At 33.0% G+C, this 16,827-nt stretch overlaps 1 protein-coding gene across 1 annotated transcript; it reads right to left on the bottom strand.

The window, feature by feature from the left end:
* Positions 1-368: 368 nt before the first annotated feature.
* LOC148947382 (uncharacterized) lies at positions 369-1,124 on the bottom strand. The gene has a single exon (XM_089095786.1). It carries the CDS (start codon positions 1,122-1,124, stop codon positions 369-371), a length of 756 nt encoding a protein of 251 aa, XP_088951912.1.
* Between the last annotated feature and the right edge of the window lie 15,703 nt (positions 1,125-16,827).

The following is a 16,827-nucleotide window of genomic DNA, read 5'->3' as shown; positions in this document are numbered from 1 at the left end:
AAAAGACTTATCTGTCTAGCCTAGCAGAACAGCAGATTGACGCGTTTCTGCTATTTCACGAATACCTCTGCTTTTTAAGATACTAAACACACTTTGTATATTTTTGAAGTTCTCTGTTTTGTCGTGGGTACTGAAAGAGGACATGCCCATTCAACCTGAGCAGCATTTCCCAGTTACAACTTTGTCATCAGGTACTTCACCAAAATATTTCATTTAGTGTTTGCACATAAAAAATCCTGATATTCCTGCATAGACATATCTTAGGGCCTCCTCAAACTCAGAAACAACCAGATTCTTCGTTTCATCGTCAGAAACAGATTTCTTCCAGAATGTCAAACGCTGTAAATCATGGAATTCGGATATTAGCATCACAGCACTTGAAGCTTCACTGTCCCTACCAGCCCGGCCTTGTTCTTATACCCAGAGTGACAATTTGGTCTGTTAACAGCTCCTCTAATCTCTACAGGGTTTTGAAGTAGTTCGCTCTGAAGCAACTGCATCTGACGTGGAAGAAGAGTTGCTGTTAATGCGATCATTGGAACTCCACGTTTTACCAGCCGTATTTCAGACATTTTCCCGAAGGCATTTCTGAAAGCTCTCCATTCATCAAAAAGGTGGCATTCATCAAATTCTAGTAACCTAAGATGTTTCTTTATCAGAGGGGCATTAGTTTTGATATATCCATCCGACATATCAGTACCCATGAATGTTTCTGGGGTGCCTAAAAGTATTATCTGGTTTTTAGCTGATTGTTCCGTGATTTTAATCTCTTGTCTGCAGTACTCATCACCTGAAATATTAGCTCCTACTTCATAAACTAATGTACCTTTACTTTTCAGAAACTGAAACGGGTTCATCATTATAGCAAGAGTAGGTACAATGACAAGCGTGATGCCGTTCTCCATAATAGCTGGGACTTGGTAACAAATGGATTTGCCTGAACCTGTACCGGCTACCACTAAAACATCTTTCCCTTTTGTTGTTGTATTTATTGCTACAAGTTGAAACCACCGCAAAGTTTTTATCCCGAACTGGTCTACAGCAAGTCCTGCTGCCCCTACTCTTTTCTCTCTTTCTGGCATAAGTTCGTCAGGTATGCTGAACAACTCTTCTGATTCGAGCATCGAATGGGTTGAAGACTGTTTTTGAGGAATTGGTGAAATGGAGGTAGCCTCATTAGCATAATATACTTTTTTTTGATTGGTTTTCAGAAAACAAATAGTTAGGAGTACTAGTAATCAAACCTTCTTCAAGTGAGGACTGAAAAACTTTGCTTGGTCCTTCCGCAGATTCTACGCATTTCAGGAAGTCCAAATTTGCGGATAAGTTGAAAGGTGACTCAGGGTGAGTCGGACCAGCAACGGAAAGAGCCAAATCATCCCCTATGATTGGATCGACTTCTGAATCTAGGTTGGCAGAATCATCAGGCGAATGATGAAACTCCATACCAATGCCCATTGACTGGGTTTTTAATTCGAAGGCACTGTCTGGAAGTTCGGCAAGGAGGTGTAAAACAACAGCTGAAGAGGGTCTTGCATTTCCGTCATGCGCCCAACATGAGGATATGATCGTGGCTAAGTCACTATGGACAGAATTTAAAGATGGTCAAAATCCATTTTCTATAGCTTGTTCTATTGAACGGCTAAAAGAAGCGTCGGGAAATTCTTCTGCCCAAGGATATAAAAAGGTATGGTTTAGCCATCTGGTAGAGCACCATTCCTAATGCATATATATTACTCACTGGAGATGCTTTTTTGCCAGCAAGTCGTTTGGGACTTGCATAACTAATGGTCCCTTTTGCAGCACCGAGTTAGGAACACGAGGTTGTTGTCAACCGTCTAGCATTGGTTAGTCCATTCCTCCCTTCCCCAAGATTAGTGAGTTTTGGTATAATCAAGTCAGCTTCGTAATTTATTTACACATTCTCTGGTTTCAAATCGCCATGATAAATCCCTTTGCCATGTATGTATAAAAATCCATTTGTGATACCCATCGCTATTGTTTTTAAGGTTTCCCCAATACCAATATTCATTTGAATTTCAACTAGAAATTCCTTTAAGGTGTGTATTTTTCCCCATTCTCTAGTGGGCACTCTACAAAACAATACTCTAAAATCAACGCATGCAAAGATTTATAAAAATACTTCATACCTATTATATTTTTATGATTAAGGGTTGAAAAGAAGATATGCTTCTTTAAGAAAACTGTTTCTGGTGTTCACATCTTTCTTTCTATAGATTTTTGCAGCATATCCAACGTCATTGATAGAACAATAGTACACAACAGATGCTCCTCCCTCTGCAAAACCAACATCTCCATGCTTTCGAATAATTACACTCTCACCAATAGCTAAATTTGCTGGTGGCTCGAGAAGTTTCGGTAGCAAAATATTTTTTCGCTTCTGGCCAAAAAGTAAACTCATCATTGGTACTTGACGTTCACAAAAGGCTCTTAAAAGAATTAATTATCAGTAATATGTACAAAGTGCATTTTCACAGAGAGCAACAGAAAATGCATTTACTCATATACAGAACAACAACTAATAAAACAAATTGTTATAATTGCAAGAAACACATTATAACAGTTCTTAGTCAATTATGAGGATGCAATATTGTGGTTTTTAAAATTTCTTTGCAATAAAAAGAAACTATATTTTTGGCAACAAAATGTCTAAAAGAGCCATTACATTTCTTATATTATGCTATTTGTAAATGTTATGGTTGCTTTCCTGGCAACACATTATCCCCCCCTCAAATCCTCATATATAGCCTTACAAATCAAAGGCAACGCAATATCGTTGCCTATAGAAGTAACCCTAATTTATTTTCACAGATGCACTTCATATAGAAGGGGGGGGGGTCATATAAATTTCGGAAGGGGCTCATTCAACATAAAATCAAAAATTTTAGTACCCTTTTTAAGAGTCAATTGTTAAAGCAGGGTAACTTCCCCCCCCCTCCACACCCTCTTTTCCTCAAATGCGCCTGACCAAAATTTTTATATAGCTATTTTGTACAGAATATTCAAAAGATCAGATAAAAAAAACTACGGGGTCAATACAACCCCCCGGGAAGAGTTTTATAAGCTATTCCCCGGGGGTATATAAGGTTTTATGGAGTGAACGGTCGTATACATTCTGGAAAATTTTAATTTGATTGGATATTGAAAGTTCTGGCTCCTTTTTTAATAGTCAAAAGTTATCAAAGGGCAACCAGCCTCCCCAAGCCCCCTTTCCCCCTGTCGCATCTGGTCAGAATTTAGACAGCCATTTTGTTCAAAGTTTTCCAAAGCCGAAATGACTATGCTTCCAGGGTTGAGCCCCCCCCCCTTCATCCCCAGGAGCTATAAGTTATACAAGCTGCTTATTGTTGCTTAGATACTTTGTTTACTTTGATTTATTCATTTACGGGGTGGCTGTTTTACGGGGCAAGAGCTGTAAGTTATGCAAGTTACTTATTGTTACTTTGGTTACTTTGATACTGTATTTGTTTTAATACTTTGTTACTTTAATATCGTAACGTTGACGCTAGTTTTGATGCTTTGATGAAGCTTTATTGTTGAAAAAAAAGATTTTTAAATGGGAATGTTAGAAAACTTGAAACAAAGATTTCCGATACTTCATCACCAATAATTCCAAACTATGCTATAGTTTTGATAAAAAAAAGATGAATAGTACACCACTTAGTGCTGATAGACCCATAAAAATACGGAAGACAATTTTTAAAGTCTTCCAAGCTAACTTTGACCTAAACTTACAAAACTCAGGAACAGCCAAATTGCGTTTTAAAAATATGGAAATTGCAACGTCTTTTCTACAAACTGCTAATTCTAAAATCATTGCTGATACAGGCATTGAGGCCACTAAGATCAACAAGGAAAAGAAATTTCAATATGTTATAGATGGCATTTATTTATCCATTGATAAGCTAGGACTAGAGGCAGAGCTGCTGGACGCAGGAGGAAGAAACCTTCAGCTTATCCATCTAATGCGGCTTAATAAACGGCTGAAGGAAGATTTACCCCCTAGCAAATCAGTTTTGATCTCCCTTAAACATGAGCTTAATCATGATATATATTTATTTACGAAAAATTAAGCAAGAAAAACGGGTTTTAATTTTGATAAAGCAGTGAACAAATACAACAAAATAAACACTTAATTAAACAAACTCACTTCGAATATTTAGGCCCTACGTCCGGGAGCCTTTCTCAACGCAAAAAAAGGGAGAAAATGAAACAAAAAATGTTCTTTTTTAAAAATTAACTTACATCGAAATACAACATACTAAACACACGAAGAGAAAGAAAAAAAACAAAAGAAAAGAAACATTAATAAATAAGTAGAAATCAAAACTCACATATTAAATAACACTTCCATGCACTGGCGTATAAACGAAACCGAATGTCTATAATGATACATTCGTCTCATCACAATGTATAAATGGAAATCTATAAAAAAAAATGAAAAATATATTTATACTTTAACAAAACAATAAAGGTCATCTAACCCCCCGCCCATAACCCCTAATTAAATCTCACAAGCTCATTAACATATTTACGAATTATAAATTGGACAGATTATTTTGGTTGCAAGCCTAGCTGCAGTTCGTTTACTTTTCCCAGCATTTAACCCATTCTGAACTTTCTTTGCTAGATCATCATTCGTTTCAGAACAATTATTAAAATCAGTACTGGTTGAATATTTTACCTGCTTTTTAATTAAAGAATTATATATTGAATTGATCCTGAATTCCTCTTCAACTCTATTGATACTGATACCACCATAGATTTTCTTTTTATTTCTATAATTTCTCTGAAGCTTTTTAAAAGTCCTGCAGACGTATCTACTATTTTTGTTTGATCAAATAAAAATACTGTGATGAGGAAAATTATAAACATGTTCTGCAATAGCTGACACTCAGAAGTTTCCGGTGTTTTATTATGTTTTAGAGAGCATTCTATGGTATTCTTGTGTGGCTGTAGCCTATTTTCAAAAATTTTTTGTGTTCTTCCCACATAAAATTTACCACAAGAGCATGGAATTTTGTATACTCCCTTTTCCATATTTCTTGGTACTTTATCTTTTCCATTATTTAGCAAAGAGCTAATAGTTTGTCCTGATTTAAATGCTGTTTTATATTATGTTTTTTAATTCTCTTCTTAATTTTGTGACAATATTGGGATAAGAGGCAAAGTTATGTAATTTGTTTCGTGATTTGACCCATCTTCTTCTAATATTCTGGTTTCATTAACTTTTTTTAATTTTTTTCAATTATTTGAGAAATTCTATTTTCTGGATAGCCATTACCTACTAGAATACCTTAATAAAAAATATTTCATTACTCATGTATTCTGGTGATGCTAATTTTAATACCCTATCAACTAATGACACCCCTTTTTACTTGGATCGGATGATTTGATGCGAAAGACAAGCAACAGTTGTTATTAGTTGGTTTAAGGTAAATTGAAAACGCTAGTTCGTTATTTTTTCTATGGATCAAAATATCTAGAAACGGTAACTTATTCTCTGTTTCTTTTTCAATTGTAAAAATTAATTATCCTCCCAAATTATTTAAATGTTCCAAAAAACCTTCGATTTGTGATTCCCCATAATTCCAAATAACTAAAATATCACCCATATTTCTGCCCCAAAATTTATGTTTTAAAAAATATGTTTCTATAGCTAAAGTTTCTACATACTCTGCATAAATATTTGCTAAAAACGGACTTAAAGGCCCTCCCATTGCTAATCCCCTAATTTGATGGTAAAAATTATCTCTTAACTTGAAATAATTAGTATACATGATAGTTATTTTAACGAAGTTTAATATAGTTTCCAGTTCGACTCCCGAAGATAATTCTTCTATCTCATTTCTATGTTCCTCAAGTTTTTTGGATAAAATACTAAACGATTTATCAAAAGGAATATACATATAAATTGATTTTATATCAAAACAAAACAATCTAGATTCTTCTGATATTTCGATACTTATAAGTTTATCTTTTAAGAATTCCGAGTTTATTATAATTATGTTTTAGAGGTAATTACTTGGCAAGAAAAAAAAAAAAAAAAAGACTGTCATCCTAATCCAGCAATTGAGACAAATGTGCACTTGAACGAGGTTTTGACCTTACTCATCTATCCAACTACCTAGGACCAAATAGTATAACCGAACCATCAACCAAATAGAAATTTCCAAATCCATGCAAAGTCGTCATCAATAAATGTAAGTCGTTGTAAATTTACAAACAAAAGCACCTTAAATCTAGCGAAATATTTCCAAGTAGAACCTTCCATTAGGGCTCATCAGAAGAAATACAACCGGCCTTAACGGGTTTCGAGACTTTACTTTCTTTACCCGGTACAGTGGAGCCTCTAACATAAGATCTATATGGTATCCCTATGCCAGGCAAAACTTGTGAAAAACATACATGCTAACACAGCTATTCAAAATTAAATACAAAATGAGTTTCATTCTTTCCTTAATAAAATCCCAGAGGTCACTGAAAAAAGATCATGCCGTAAAAAATCTAGATGGATACAGATGTCGTTTTCGAAAAATGTTTTTTATTGTTCTATAGATTCAATTACAAAGTTTTTTATTCTGGAGAGGTAACAGCCTGCAAATTAAAAAATCCAAAAAAGAAAAGCAAAAGAGAGGTTTCATTAAAATTTCATTAAATATTTATTTATAATATTTTGTACAATTACCTAAAAGTTCATGATACATAAAACTAAATTTTTTGAATTGCCAACTAATTTTTTTGGCAGAAAACCTCTTAAGATCAGTTTTTCGCTCAGCTTTTTACATCTATTTTTAAAATCTGTGTAATTACTGCATATTTTTGCATACCTAAATAACTGGGAATAATAAGCTGAATAAGTAATATTTGAATGTATATAACTTTCAAGGAATGGAAAATTAATTATTTCAAAATTAAAATCATCCGTTTTATTATATATTTTAAAAACTAATTTATTATTATCTGAAATTTTAATATTTAAATCTAATAAATGATCAGAGTGTCCTATCCCATAGCTAGGCTCCAGAATTAACTCTTGTGGATAAATATTTTTTGAAATCTCAATAAACTCTGCACAATTTATTACTAAGAGATCGTCCAGATATCTTTTATTATTTGAAAGGTTATATTTTACATTGCTTGGGCTATTTTTATGTGTCATATATTCGTATTCTAATTGACTTAAAAAGAAGTCCGCTATGAATGGACTCATATTCCCGCCCATAAGAATGTCAATAGTTTGTTTATATAAATTCCCATAAAATTTTATACATGTAATGAACATAAAAACTTTCAGTAAATCATATACCATATCCAAGCTATAACATCTTGAATTAATAGTAATTCTAAATAAATTCGTCCATCAGGCTTTCTTATTAAAAGTATCAATTTTCAAAAATCCGATATTAGACAAAAGAAAAGATTTCTTTATGACCATTTTCAATTCAATTTTCAATTGAAACTATATGTCTTAAAGGGATACCTATTTTATGTATTTTTGTCAAACCATATATTCTTGGGCTGACTGATCCCCTCGGAAAGAACTTGTAATACATCTGTGGTGTAATACTTCCATTTGTTTTAAGGTCTTCTAAGTCCTTTCTTAATTTTTTAACATACAATTCAGATGGATCTGAGTTAAGTTTTTTATATGTTGAAGTATCCTTCAGAATTGTTTCTATTTTACTATCATAATCATCTTTTTCTAGGATTACTACCGTATTGCTTTTATCCGCTTTAGTTGTTATTAGAGAATCATCTTTTTTTTTAATCTTTTAAAACTTTTATATTTTTGTTCGTAACATTTTCTTGATAACTACCAAAATTTGTTAAAATATTCACGATCCCTAGTCTTAAGTCATCTACATTATTTATATGTTTTGGAAACTTATGAATCCCTGTCTCAATCTTTTAAATAATTTCCTCTATCGGTTCATTTTTAGGACTTAGTCCGAATTTTTATGCCTCTTTCAAGGATTTTCTTTTTGTTCATTGGTTAACTCCTTTTTGCTTAAATTAATCACCCAGGGCCTGAGAAAAAATTAGGCTTATACATTATAACTTTTTGTTTTTCTTGTTCCCTTTCAACTGCAAAAATTTTGATTTAATCTTTCCCTAGATAATGTTAGAATATGTTCAGAAGAATTTTTATAGATTGATAATATAATTTGTTGGAAATCATTCGTATTAAGAAAATCACAAAGGCTATGTTTTAAAAATCTATTTCTTTTACAACTTTCAATCTCTGGAAACCTTTATCTTTCAGCAAATGCTTTAAGTTTAGTAAATTTACCTTTCTCGCGTGCTTCTACTCATTACATGTATTTAAATGATACTTAAAACAAAACGATTTTGGAATTATTTTCCTTATTTTGCACTTTTCTAAAAAATTTTTGTTGTGTAATTATATTGGCATGTTTTTTTTATAAATTCAAAACTAATAAAATTGAATTGGTCTTTTGCCACCCATAGGCTAGACGGAAAAAATTTCTTAGACCACACTGCTTTTCCATTTACAAAAAACTAAGCAAGAAAAATGGGTTTTAATTTTGATAAAGCAGTGATTAAATGCAACAAAATAAACACTTAATTAAACAAACACACTCCAAACATTTCGGCCCCACGTCCGGGAGCCTTTCTCAACAGAAAAATAGCGGAGAAAATGAAACCAAAAATTTCCTTTTTTAAACTTAACTTACATCGAAATACCACATGCTAAACAAACGAAGAGAAAGAAAAAACAAAAGAAAGAGGATATAAATAAATAAGTAGGAATCGAATCTCATATATTAAATAACACTTCCATGCACATGCGTATTAACAAAATCGAATGTCTATAATGATACACTCGTCTCCTCACAATGCATAAATGGAAATCTGTCAATAAATATATTCATATAATCTGTCAAAAAATGAAGAATATATTTATGCTTGAACAAAACAATAAAGGTCAGCTAGCCCCCGGCCCATAACCCCTAATTAAATCTCACAAGTTCATCAACCAATTTATGAATTATAAATTGAACGGATTCTTTTGGTTGCAAGCCTAGCAGAAGTTCGCTTAATTTTCCCAGCATTTAACCCATTCTGACCTTTGTTCACAAGGTCATCATTCGTTTCAGAACAATTATTAAAATCAGTACTGGTTGAATGCTTCACCTGCTTTTTAATTAAACTATTATAAATCGAATTGATCCTAAATTCCCCTTCATCTCTATTGATACTAAAACCCCCATAGATTACCTTTTTTATTTCTATAATTTCTCTAAAGCATTGTAATAGTCCTAACGACTTATCTACTATTTTGTTTGATCAAATAAAATACTGTGATGAAGCGAATTATAAACATGTTCTGCAACAGCTGACTCAAACGTTTCCGGTGTTTAATTATGTTTTAGACAGCAATTTATGGCATTCTTATGTTGCTGTAGCTTGTTTTCTAAAGCCTGTAATGTTCTTTTCACATAAAATTTACCATAAGAGCATGGAATTTTGTATACTCCCTTTTGCATATTTCTTGGTACCTTGTCTTTTCATTATTTAGCAAAGAGCTTATAGTTTGTCCTGATTTAAATGCTGTTTTTATATTATGTTTTTGTTTTCAATTTTCTTCTTTATTTTTTCGACAATATTGAGATAAAAGGCAAAGTTACGTAATTTGTTTCTTGATTTGACCCATCTTCTTCTAATATTTCTGGTTCCATTAAATTTTTTTCATTTTTTAAATTATTTGAGAAATCGTATTTTCCGGATAGCCATTACCTGCTAGAATATCCTTAATAAAAATTAGTTCATTACTCATGTATTCTGGTGATGCTAATTTTAATACCCTATCAACTAAAGAAATAACCACATCCCTATTTACTTGGAACGGATGATTTGATGGGAAAGAAAAGTAACGGTTGCTATTAGTTGGTTTAGGTTAAATTGAAAACACTAGTTCGTTATTATTTCTATAGATCAAAATATCTTGAAACGGTAACTTATTCTCTGTTTCGTTTTCAATTGTAAAAATTATTTCTCCTCCCAAATTATTTAAATATTCCAAAAAACCTTCAATTTGTGATTCCCCATAATTCCAAATAACTAAAATATCATCCATATATCTGCCCCAAATTTTAGGCTTTAAAAAGTATGTATCTATAGCTAAAGTTTCTGCATACTCTACATAAATATTTGCTAACAACGGACTTAAAGCCCCTCCAATTACTAATACCCTAATTTGATGGTAAAAATTATCTCTAAACGTGAAGTAATTAGTATACCTGCTAGTTATTATAACAAAATTTAATATAGTTTCCATTTCCATTCCCGCAGATAATTTCATTTTTATGTTCCTCAAGTTTTTTTGGATAAAATACTAAACGATTTGTCAAGAGGAATATAACGTAGACATTGAATTTATATCAAAAATCAACTATCTAGACTCTTCTGATATTTCGATACTTATAAGTTTATCTTTTAAGAATTCCTAGTTTTTTATATACGAATCTTCGAGATATGAAAAGGTTTAAGCGTCATTGCTACCCATTTCTGGATTTTTACCGTTGATATATTGGTTGTTGAAACTATAGGTCTTAAAGGGATACCTATTTTATGTATTTTTGGCTAACAATATACTCTTGGACTGACTGATCCTCTCGGAAAGAACTTGTAATACATCTGTGGTGTGATAATTTGATTTGTTTTAAGGTCTTCTAAGGTCTTTCTTAATTTTGTAACATACAATTCAGTTGGGTCTGAGTTAAGTTTTTTATATGTTGAAGTATTGTTTAGAATTGTTTCTATTTTACTATTATAATCATCTTTTTCTAGGATTACTACCGTATTGCTCTTATCCGCTATCGTTATTATTGATAATCATCTTTTTTTAAATCTTATAAAATTTTTATATCTTTGTTCTTAAGGTTTTCTTGATAACTACCAAAATTTGTTAAAATATTCACGGCCCTAATCTTAAGTCATGTAAATTATTTATATCGTTTGGAAACTTATGAAACTTTTATCCCAATATTGTCACAAAATTAAGAAGAGAAATAAAAAAACATACTATAAAAACAGCATTTAAATCAGGACAAACTAAAAGCTCTTTGCTAAGAGCTTATAACGCGACTGTCTGCTAATTACTAGCTTCAGGGACAGCTTTACAGTTTGTGCCATGACTTGAGCATAAGTGATGACAAAAAAGAACTGATTAGTTTTGGAAGTGTATCCATAAACTATGAGGTCAAGAGGACACTGATTCCCGATTCCCTGGGAAAGCCTGAAAAGGCTTAGTTTTGGGCTAAATCAAACCCAAACCCTTAATTCCTGGTCATCAAGGACTGATGTTTTGTTGAGTTCAGTTACTTGCCTTTAAATATATTTGATTGTTTCAGACCAAACACTGACATATTCAGGGTGTCTAAAATGGACCTCAAATTCTGCCAATCCAATCGGCATGGAATCACAATTAAATACTATTTGTCAACCTTTTATACGAATCAAAATTGGAACTGATGTTACTTGTTTTGGTGTGTAATGCGCAAAATTTTTATTTGTATATGGTTTGCATGAATCTTTACATGGCCTCCGTCCACGAGGCAGGCCACAAAAGCATTGGATGGATAACTTCGATTTCAGCAGCGTCAAATTAGCCTAGTTATCACATAGTCCACCTAATAGAATAATGTACCAAGCCCTTACGTATGAGCGAAAAGGAGAATTGACTCTAAAACACCCAACAAGGATGGTCAGGACCTAAGTAAGGAAGTAAATAAAAAATCTTGTTATATTTTTTGTATTTGTGTTAATCTTTTTTAGGGGAACGCAGAAAGTTTCTGCGATCCATTCCTTTTATGTGTTGTGTTCCATTCAACTGCCAGTCTTACACCCCTACCTACCCAATACTATGCAGTATAACCAGGAGCCTGCCCCTTGTAAAGTTCCTCCAACCCAGGAGTTTGTGCGTGTCCATACAATCACCCTTGAAAATCACTTTACTCAACTCGGACCCTCCCCTACCCCCTTCTTACTCAAATTTCTCCCCGAAATACACACCCGTTCGCCTCCGTTCCTCACTAGGCGTCAATGAATTTACAAACTGATCCTGGCCCGCGATCGTTGTTTTCCAAAATAAACTTGACCCCTCACCTCTCAGACATTATCCACTCTAATTCTCTGTTGAAGCACCTTCTTGCTCCCCCTTTCTTCCCTTATCAAGAACAGTCCCACTTTGACATATTATTTTATACCCTTGAAACCTTACCCTTGTAGGGCTTATCAATAATATGCAATTTCTTAGGTCAGAGATGAAAAAACTTATTGGCGTTTACTTGGACTCTGGCATCACGTTGAAAATACATGTCAATTATCTCACTTCTGTTCTGTCTGGCCAAATAGATATCTTCTACAAAACAAATGGCTTCAAGCTTACTGTAAGATATCTTACCTCCAATCTATACATAACTACTGGATAAAGTGAAGTGGCAAATCTGATTAAGGTTTCTAAACTTCTTGGGGTGAGTGTTAATACTGATATTATTTTTTGGTTTAATAAATATATATCTCTTTCTCTCTAACCAAATACTTGTACAAAGACTTGCTTGCCAATCCTCAATTTTCACTTCTACCTTCGTTTTCACGTTTTCGTTTCTCCGTTTTCAAGTACTTCAATCTTCGTTTTCACCCTTTCCTTTGTATTTAATTGTTCTGTCTATTAGATCGTTTGTTTTTTCGTTTTTCTGCTATGTTTAGTTTTTCAGCAAACACAAGCTATGCTTTTGAACCAAACATTATTTACTCATTATATTCAACCAAAATAAACAAAATTATTGACTTTTCCATTGATTTGATCCCCGTTGGCTACCCTATTAATATGAATCTGGTTTAAGAGCTTGTATATGTTAAGATTATACTATTATAAATCTTAAGAATTCCCCCTTGCTGTAAACTGGAAACCTGTTTTACCTTCCTTATCACGCTTTGTCTATATCCTTGTCCCCTTACCCACCTCTCAATCCCCACGATAAACCCATCCCCCGTAACCCCCTTTTCTAAGGTTATCTTAAAATTAAAATTCAACTCAAGAATGACTAAAACTTATCAGCTGTGACGTTTCCCAAATCACTTTAAGTTGCCTAAATTTCTAGTCATTAATGTTGAAAATCTCAACTTTGAAAAACTTACAGAACTTGAGGTGCTATCAGAAATAAATCAAATTGATATTATAGCTGTTAAAAAAGTACATTGCTATGACCAATAATAGTGTTGTAACTGGTAAAAGTGATCACAGTAAAATTGGATATTTTATGGATTTTACTGTTATTTTATGGACCCCTGTAAAATTAGTATTTTACCTATTTTATATAATTTATCTATTTTACATAATTTACGTATATTACCGGTATTTAACATATTTCACTGGTATCTTCCATATTTTAAGAGGGCTTGCAATTTTCACAGCACAAAAGCGCAAAGAGGCTGGCATTAAGGGGCTCAGACGTGATTTTGTTTTGTGTATAGCTGTATTACCTGGTTTAAAAGTCCATCTGTCTGACTTTTGTCTCTAGTTATTAGAACAAAAAGGTGTATTATAGTAAAAGTAATTATAATTTTAAAATGGTGAAGTAATACCTGAAATAAAATTATATTAGTTCTATGAGCTGTTAAAGACAGAAAGGGCTACAAGCAGCATTGACATATAACAAACAAAAAAAGAGAACAAAATAAAATAACCAGGAAAAACATGGATAATGTCAGCCAGTTGACAGAAAAGAAGCAAAAATGACAGAAGCAGATATTTTGTCAAGCACTTCCGCTCAGCCATCTTATAGATCACAAAAAGGGAAAAGTAACCTTTTGAAGTGGCTTTTAACCAAGCAGAGAAACGAATGAATCAAACAAACCAGGCCAGAATAAATGCACCACTGGGCCTGTGCTTTTTTGGAATGTGGCTAAATTCTAAAGACTGGTCTAAAATTTAAAATTTTAAAAATCTGGATAAAACAAATTGCTACTATTAAAAAAAAGCGAAATGATAAATAGACGTATCTAATTTCTTCCCAAGAAAAAAAGAAGATTTAAAAAGTGCACCAGCAATAAACCATTCATTAATCTACCCGTAAGTAAGTTAATTAGAAACAAATTGAATCTTTTCAGAATTGGTAAAATGGATGAAGCTAATAGCCTAAACTGAAAAAAAAAATTAAAAGGGAAATATGAACAATTGCTCCATCCTACTACGGTACTAAAATAAGTAGGCTATAAAGTAATGTTTACTGATAAACCAAAAAAATTGTATTTCAAGGTGAAACACTTGTGTGGCAGGAGTCTAAACATACTTAACTTCAAGCTATCTGTAAGTAAGGAGTAACTTGACCCAGTAGTAACTAAAATTATAAAATTTGAATTTCTATAACAGTGGATATATAGAGAAATGACTCTTTGTATTGACTCAAACATATATAATTCAATAAGTTTAATGTTACCCATTAAAAAGTTACAAACCTGAGAGAATTTTCCCTGATCCAAAAAAAGGATGCATCCCCCAAAAGCCAATAAACCTTATTGAACAATCCATAATCAGATTCACCATATTAGAACCTTACAGTATAGTTTTCAAGTTCCCATCTTTAAAAATGTAGAATTTTGTCTTTGGCCATAGAAATATCATGAATACCTGTTTATTTATTTGTATTTTTTTTATTCTTCCCAGAGGACATTGTATTTTACCAGCAGTCCTAGAACATCAGGAGAGGGCTAATTGGAACAAAAATTAAAAGTTCTAGAGCCCGTTTTAAGGTACCAAAAAATTGGAGGGCAACTAGCTCCCCTCCCATGTCTTTTTTATCTAAAGTCATCTGATCGAAATTTTTAGATAGTCATTTTTCTCTGTATTGTTGAAAGTCACATTAAATAATACCTTTAGGGATGACATGACCCCCAAGAATTATAAGAGGAAGGGCCAAAACTTATGAAGTTTACTTATTGACATTTTTCAGGAGAGGGGGATTTGGTGAGGATGAGTTTAAGGGGGTAAATTTTCCAGGGGAAATTTTATACAGGGGGAATTTGCCTGAGTGGATTTGTCTTATTGTTTGATTTGTCTTACTTTTCATTGGCAATTCCACTTTACATATGGAATTCAGTGAGAGAAATTTTCAGCTGATTTGGAATTCTCTGGGGGATTTTCATATGGGGAGCATTTCCAAGAGAATAAATTATCCACTGGAGAATTATCACCAAGGAAAATATATTAAAGGGAAACTTTATGCAGGAATAGTTTTCAATTAGGGGAGAATTTCTGGAAAGTATTTCCACACAGCAGGGATCCCGCCATGAGCTAAAGAATGATCAAATACTAAATTAAAACTAGTTTTTCTTCAAACTAAAGAATGCTTTGGAGTATTTGTTAGGCAAAATACCCAGCAAGAATTTCTCCTTTTTGGGTAGGTGGGGGGGGGGGTGATTTGCAGAGAAAATCGAATTGTCTTGGGTAATTTCCAGGGAGAAGAATTTAACAAGGGATGAACTTTTAATTGATAAATTTTTCCATGGGTGAGGGGGATTTTCCACAGAGGACGGTTTTCTTGGGATTACAAGAAAAACAAACAACATCAATAAATAAATGAAACCCAAAACGAACAAAGATTACAATAGAAAGAAATTGCTATCATTTTCAATTGGTTTGGTTTGTTTTACCTTGGCTTGTCTTTTGTCATTATGAAATACATATCGCCAAACCTTTGTTCTTTAACAAAGGTATGGTAGGCATTGATGACTTTATCCATGTTGAAAGCCTGAACCCAATCATCAGTACTATCATTTCCAATTTTGACACGTTTTGATTCTTGCTATCCAGGTGGGATTTCATTGACTTGCTCACATGTTTGGTGTTGCATGTCTTCTAAGAACATGTTTCTTTGCTCTTCATTTTGATTTTTGACTTACTCACATGCTAGTTGTCACATGTCTTCTAACCAAATGTCTAATCATTTTCATTTTTGACACGTCACTGCTTTTCTTCTCACTGTCTATGTCTTTGCTCTCCATTTTCATTTTTGACTTTCTCACTTGTTTGGTGTTGTATGTCTTCTAACCACATGTGTCTTTGCTCTTCAGTTTCATTTTGACATGCTCTAGTTGTAATTTTTGCATATCTTCTAACTGCCTGTGTCTGCTCTTCATTCTAATTTTGGACAAGTTTTTTATTTTGATTACTTCAGACAATTTAGCAATAGCCTTTGCTTTAGCTGTCCGTACTGGTGTTGTCACAATTGATGGTCCAGGTTGTCGAGTTCTACATTTTATCACGGTTGATATTCCAGATGTTGATTCTAGATAATCAACGTTTATAGTAGCTGCAACTGCAAATTTTCATTTTTTGGCTTTCCATATCAAAGGTAAGGTAGGCATTGATTACCTTATCCAAGTGAAAATCCAAAACCCAATCATTATTGCTATCATTTTCAATTTGTTTGGTTTGTTTTACCTTGGCTTATCTTTTGTCATCATGAAATACATATTGCCAAACCTTTGTTTTTTGAACAAAGGTATAGTAGGCATTCATGACCTTATCTATGTCAAAAAGCAAACCCAATCATCATTGCTATCATTTTCAATTTTGACACGTTTTGATTCTTGCTGTCGAGTTTGATTTTCAATGACTTGCTTACATGTTTGGTGTTGCATTTCTTCTATCCGCATGTGTCTGCTTTTCATTTTTCACTTGCTTACAGCCTTCATATCACATGTCCTCTAACCAGGCGTCTTTCCATTTTCATTTTTGACATGCCACCACTTTTTTTCAAACCATTTGAGTCTTTG

The sequence above is a fragment of the Artemia sp. Qi Xiang Cuo genome, chromosome 10 (genome assembly GCF_049724085.1).
Source record: "Artemia sp. Qi Xiang Cuo chromosome 10, ASM4972408v1, whole genome shotgun sequence".
In the NCBI taxonomy this organism is placed as follows: Eukaryota; Metazoa; Arthropoda; class Branchiopoda; order Anostraca; family Artemiidae; genus Artemia; species Artemia sp. Qi Xiang Cuo.
Note: the sequence above shows the minus strand (reverse complement) of the source record. Positions and strands in the feature narration are given on the sequence as shown.

Bases quoted from the DNA above. Each gene is read 5' to 3' on its own strand.
- LOC148947382 (XM_089095786.1), bottom strand. From the start codon at position 1,124: ATGCTCGAATCAGAAGAGTTGTTCAGCATACCTGACGAACTTATGCCA.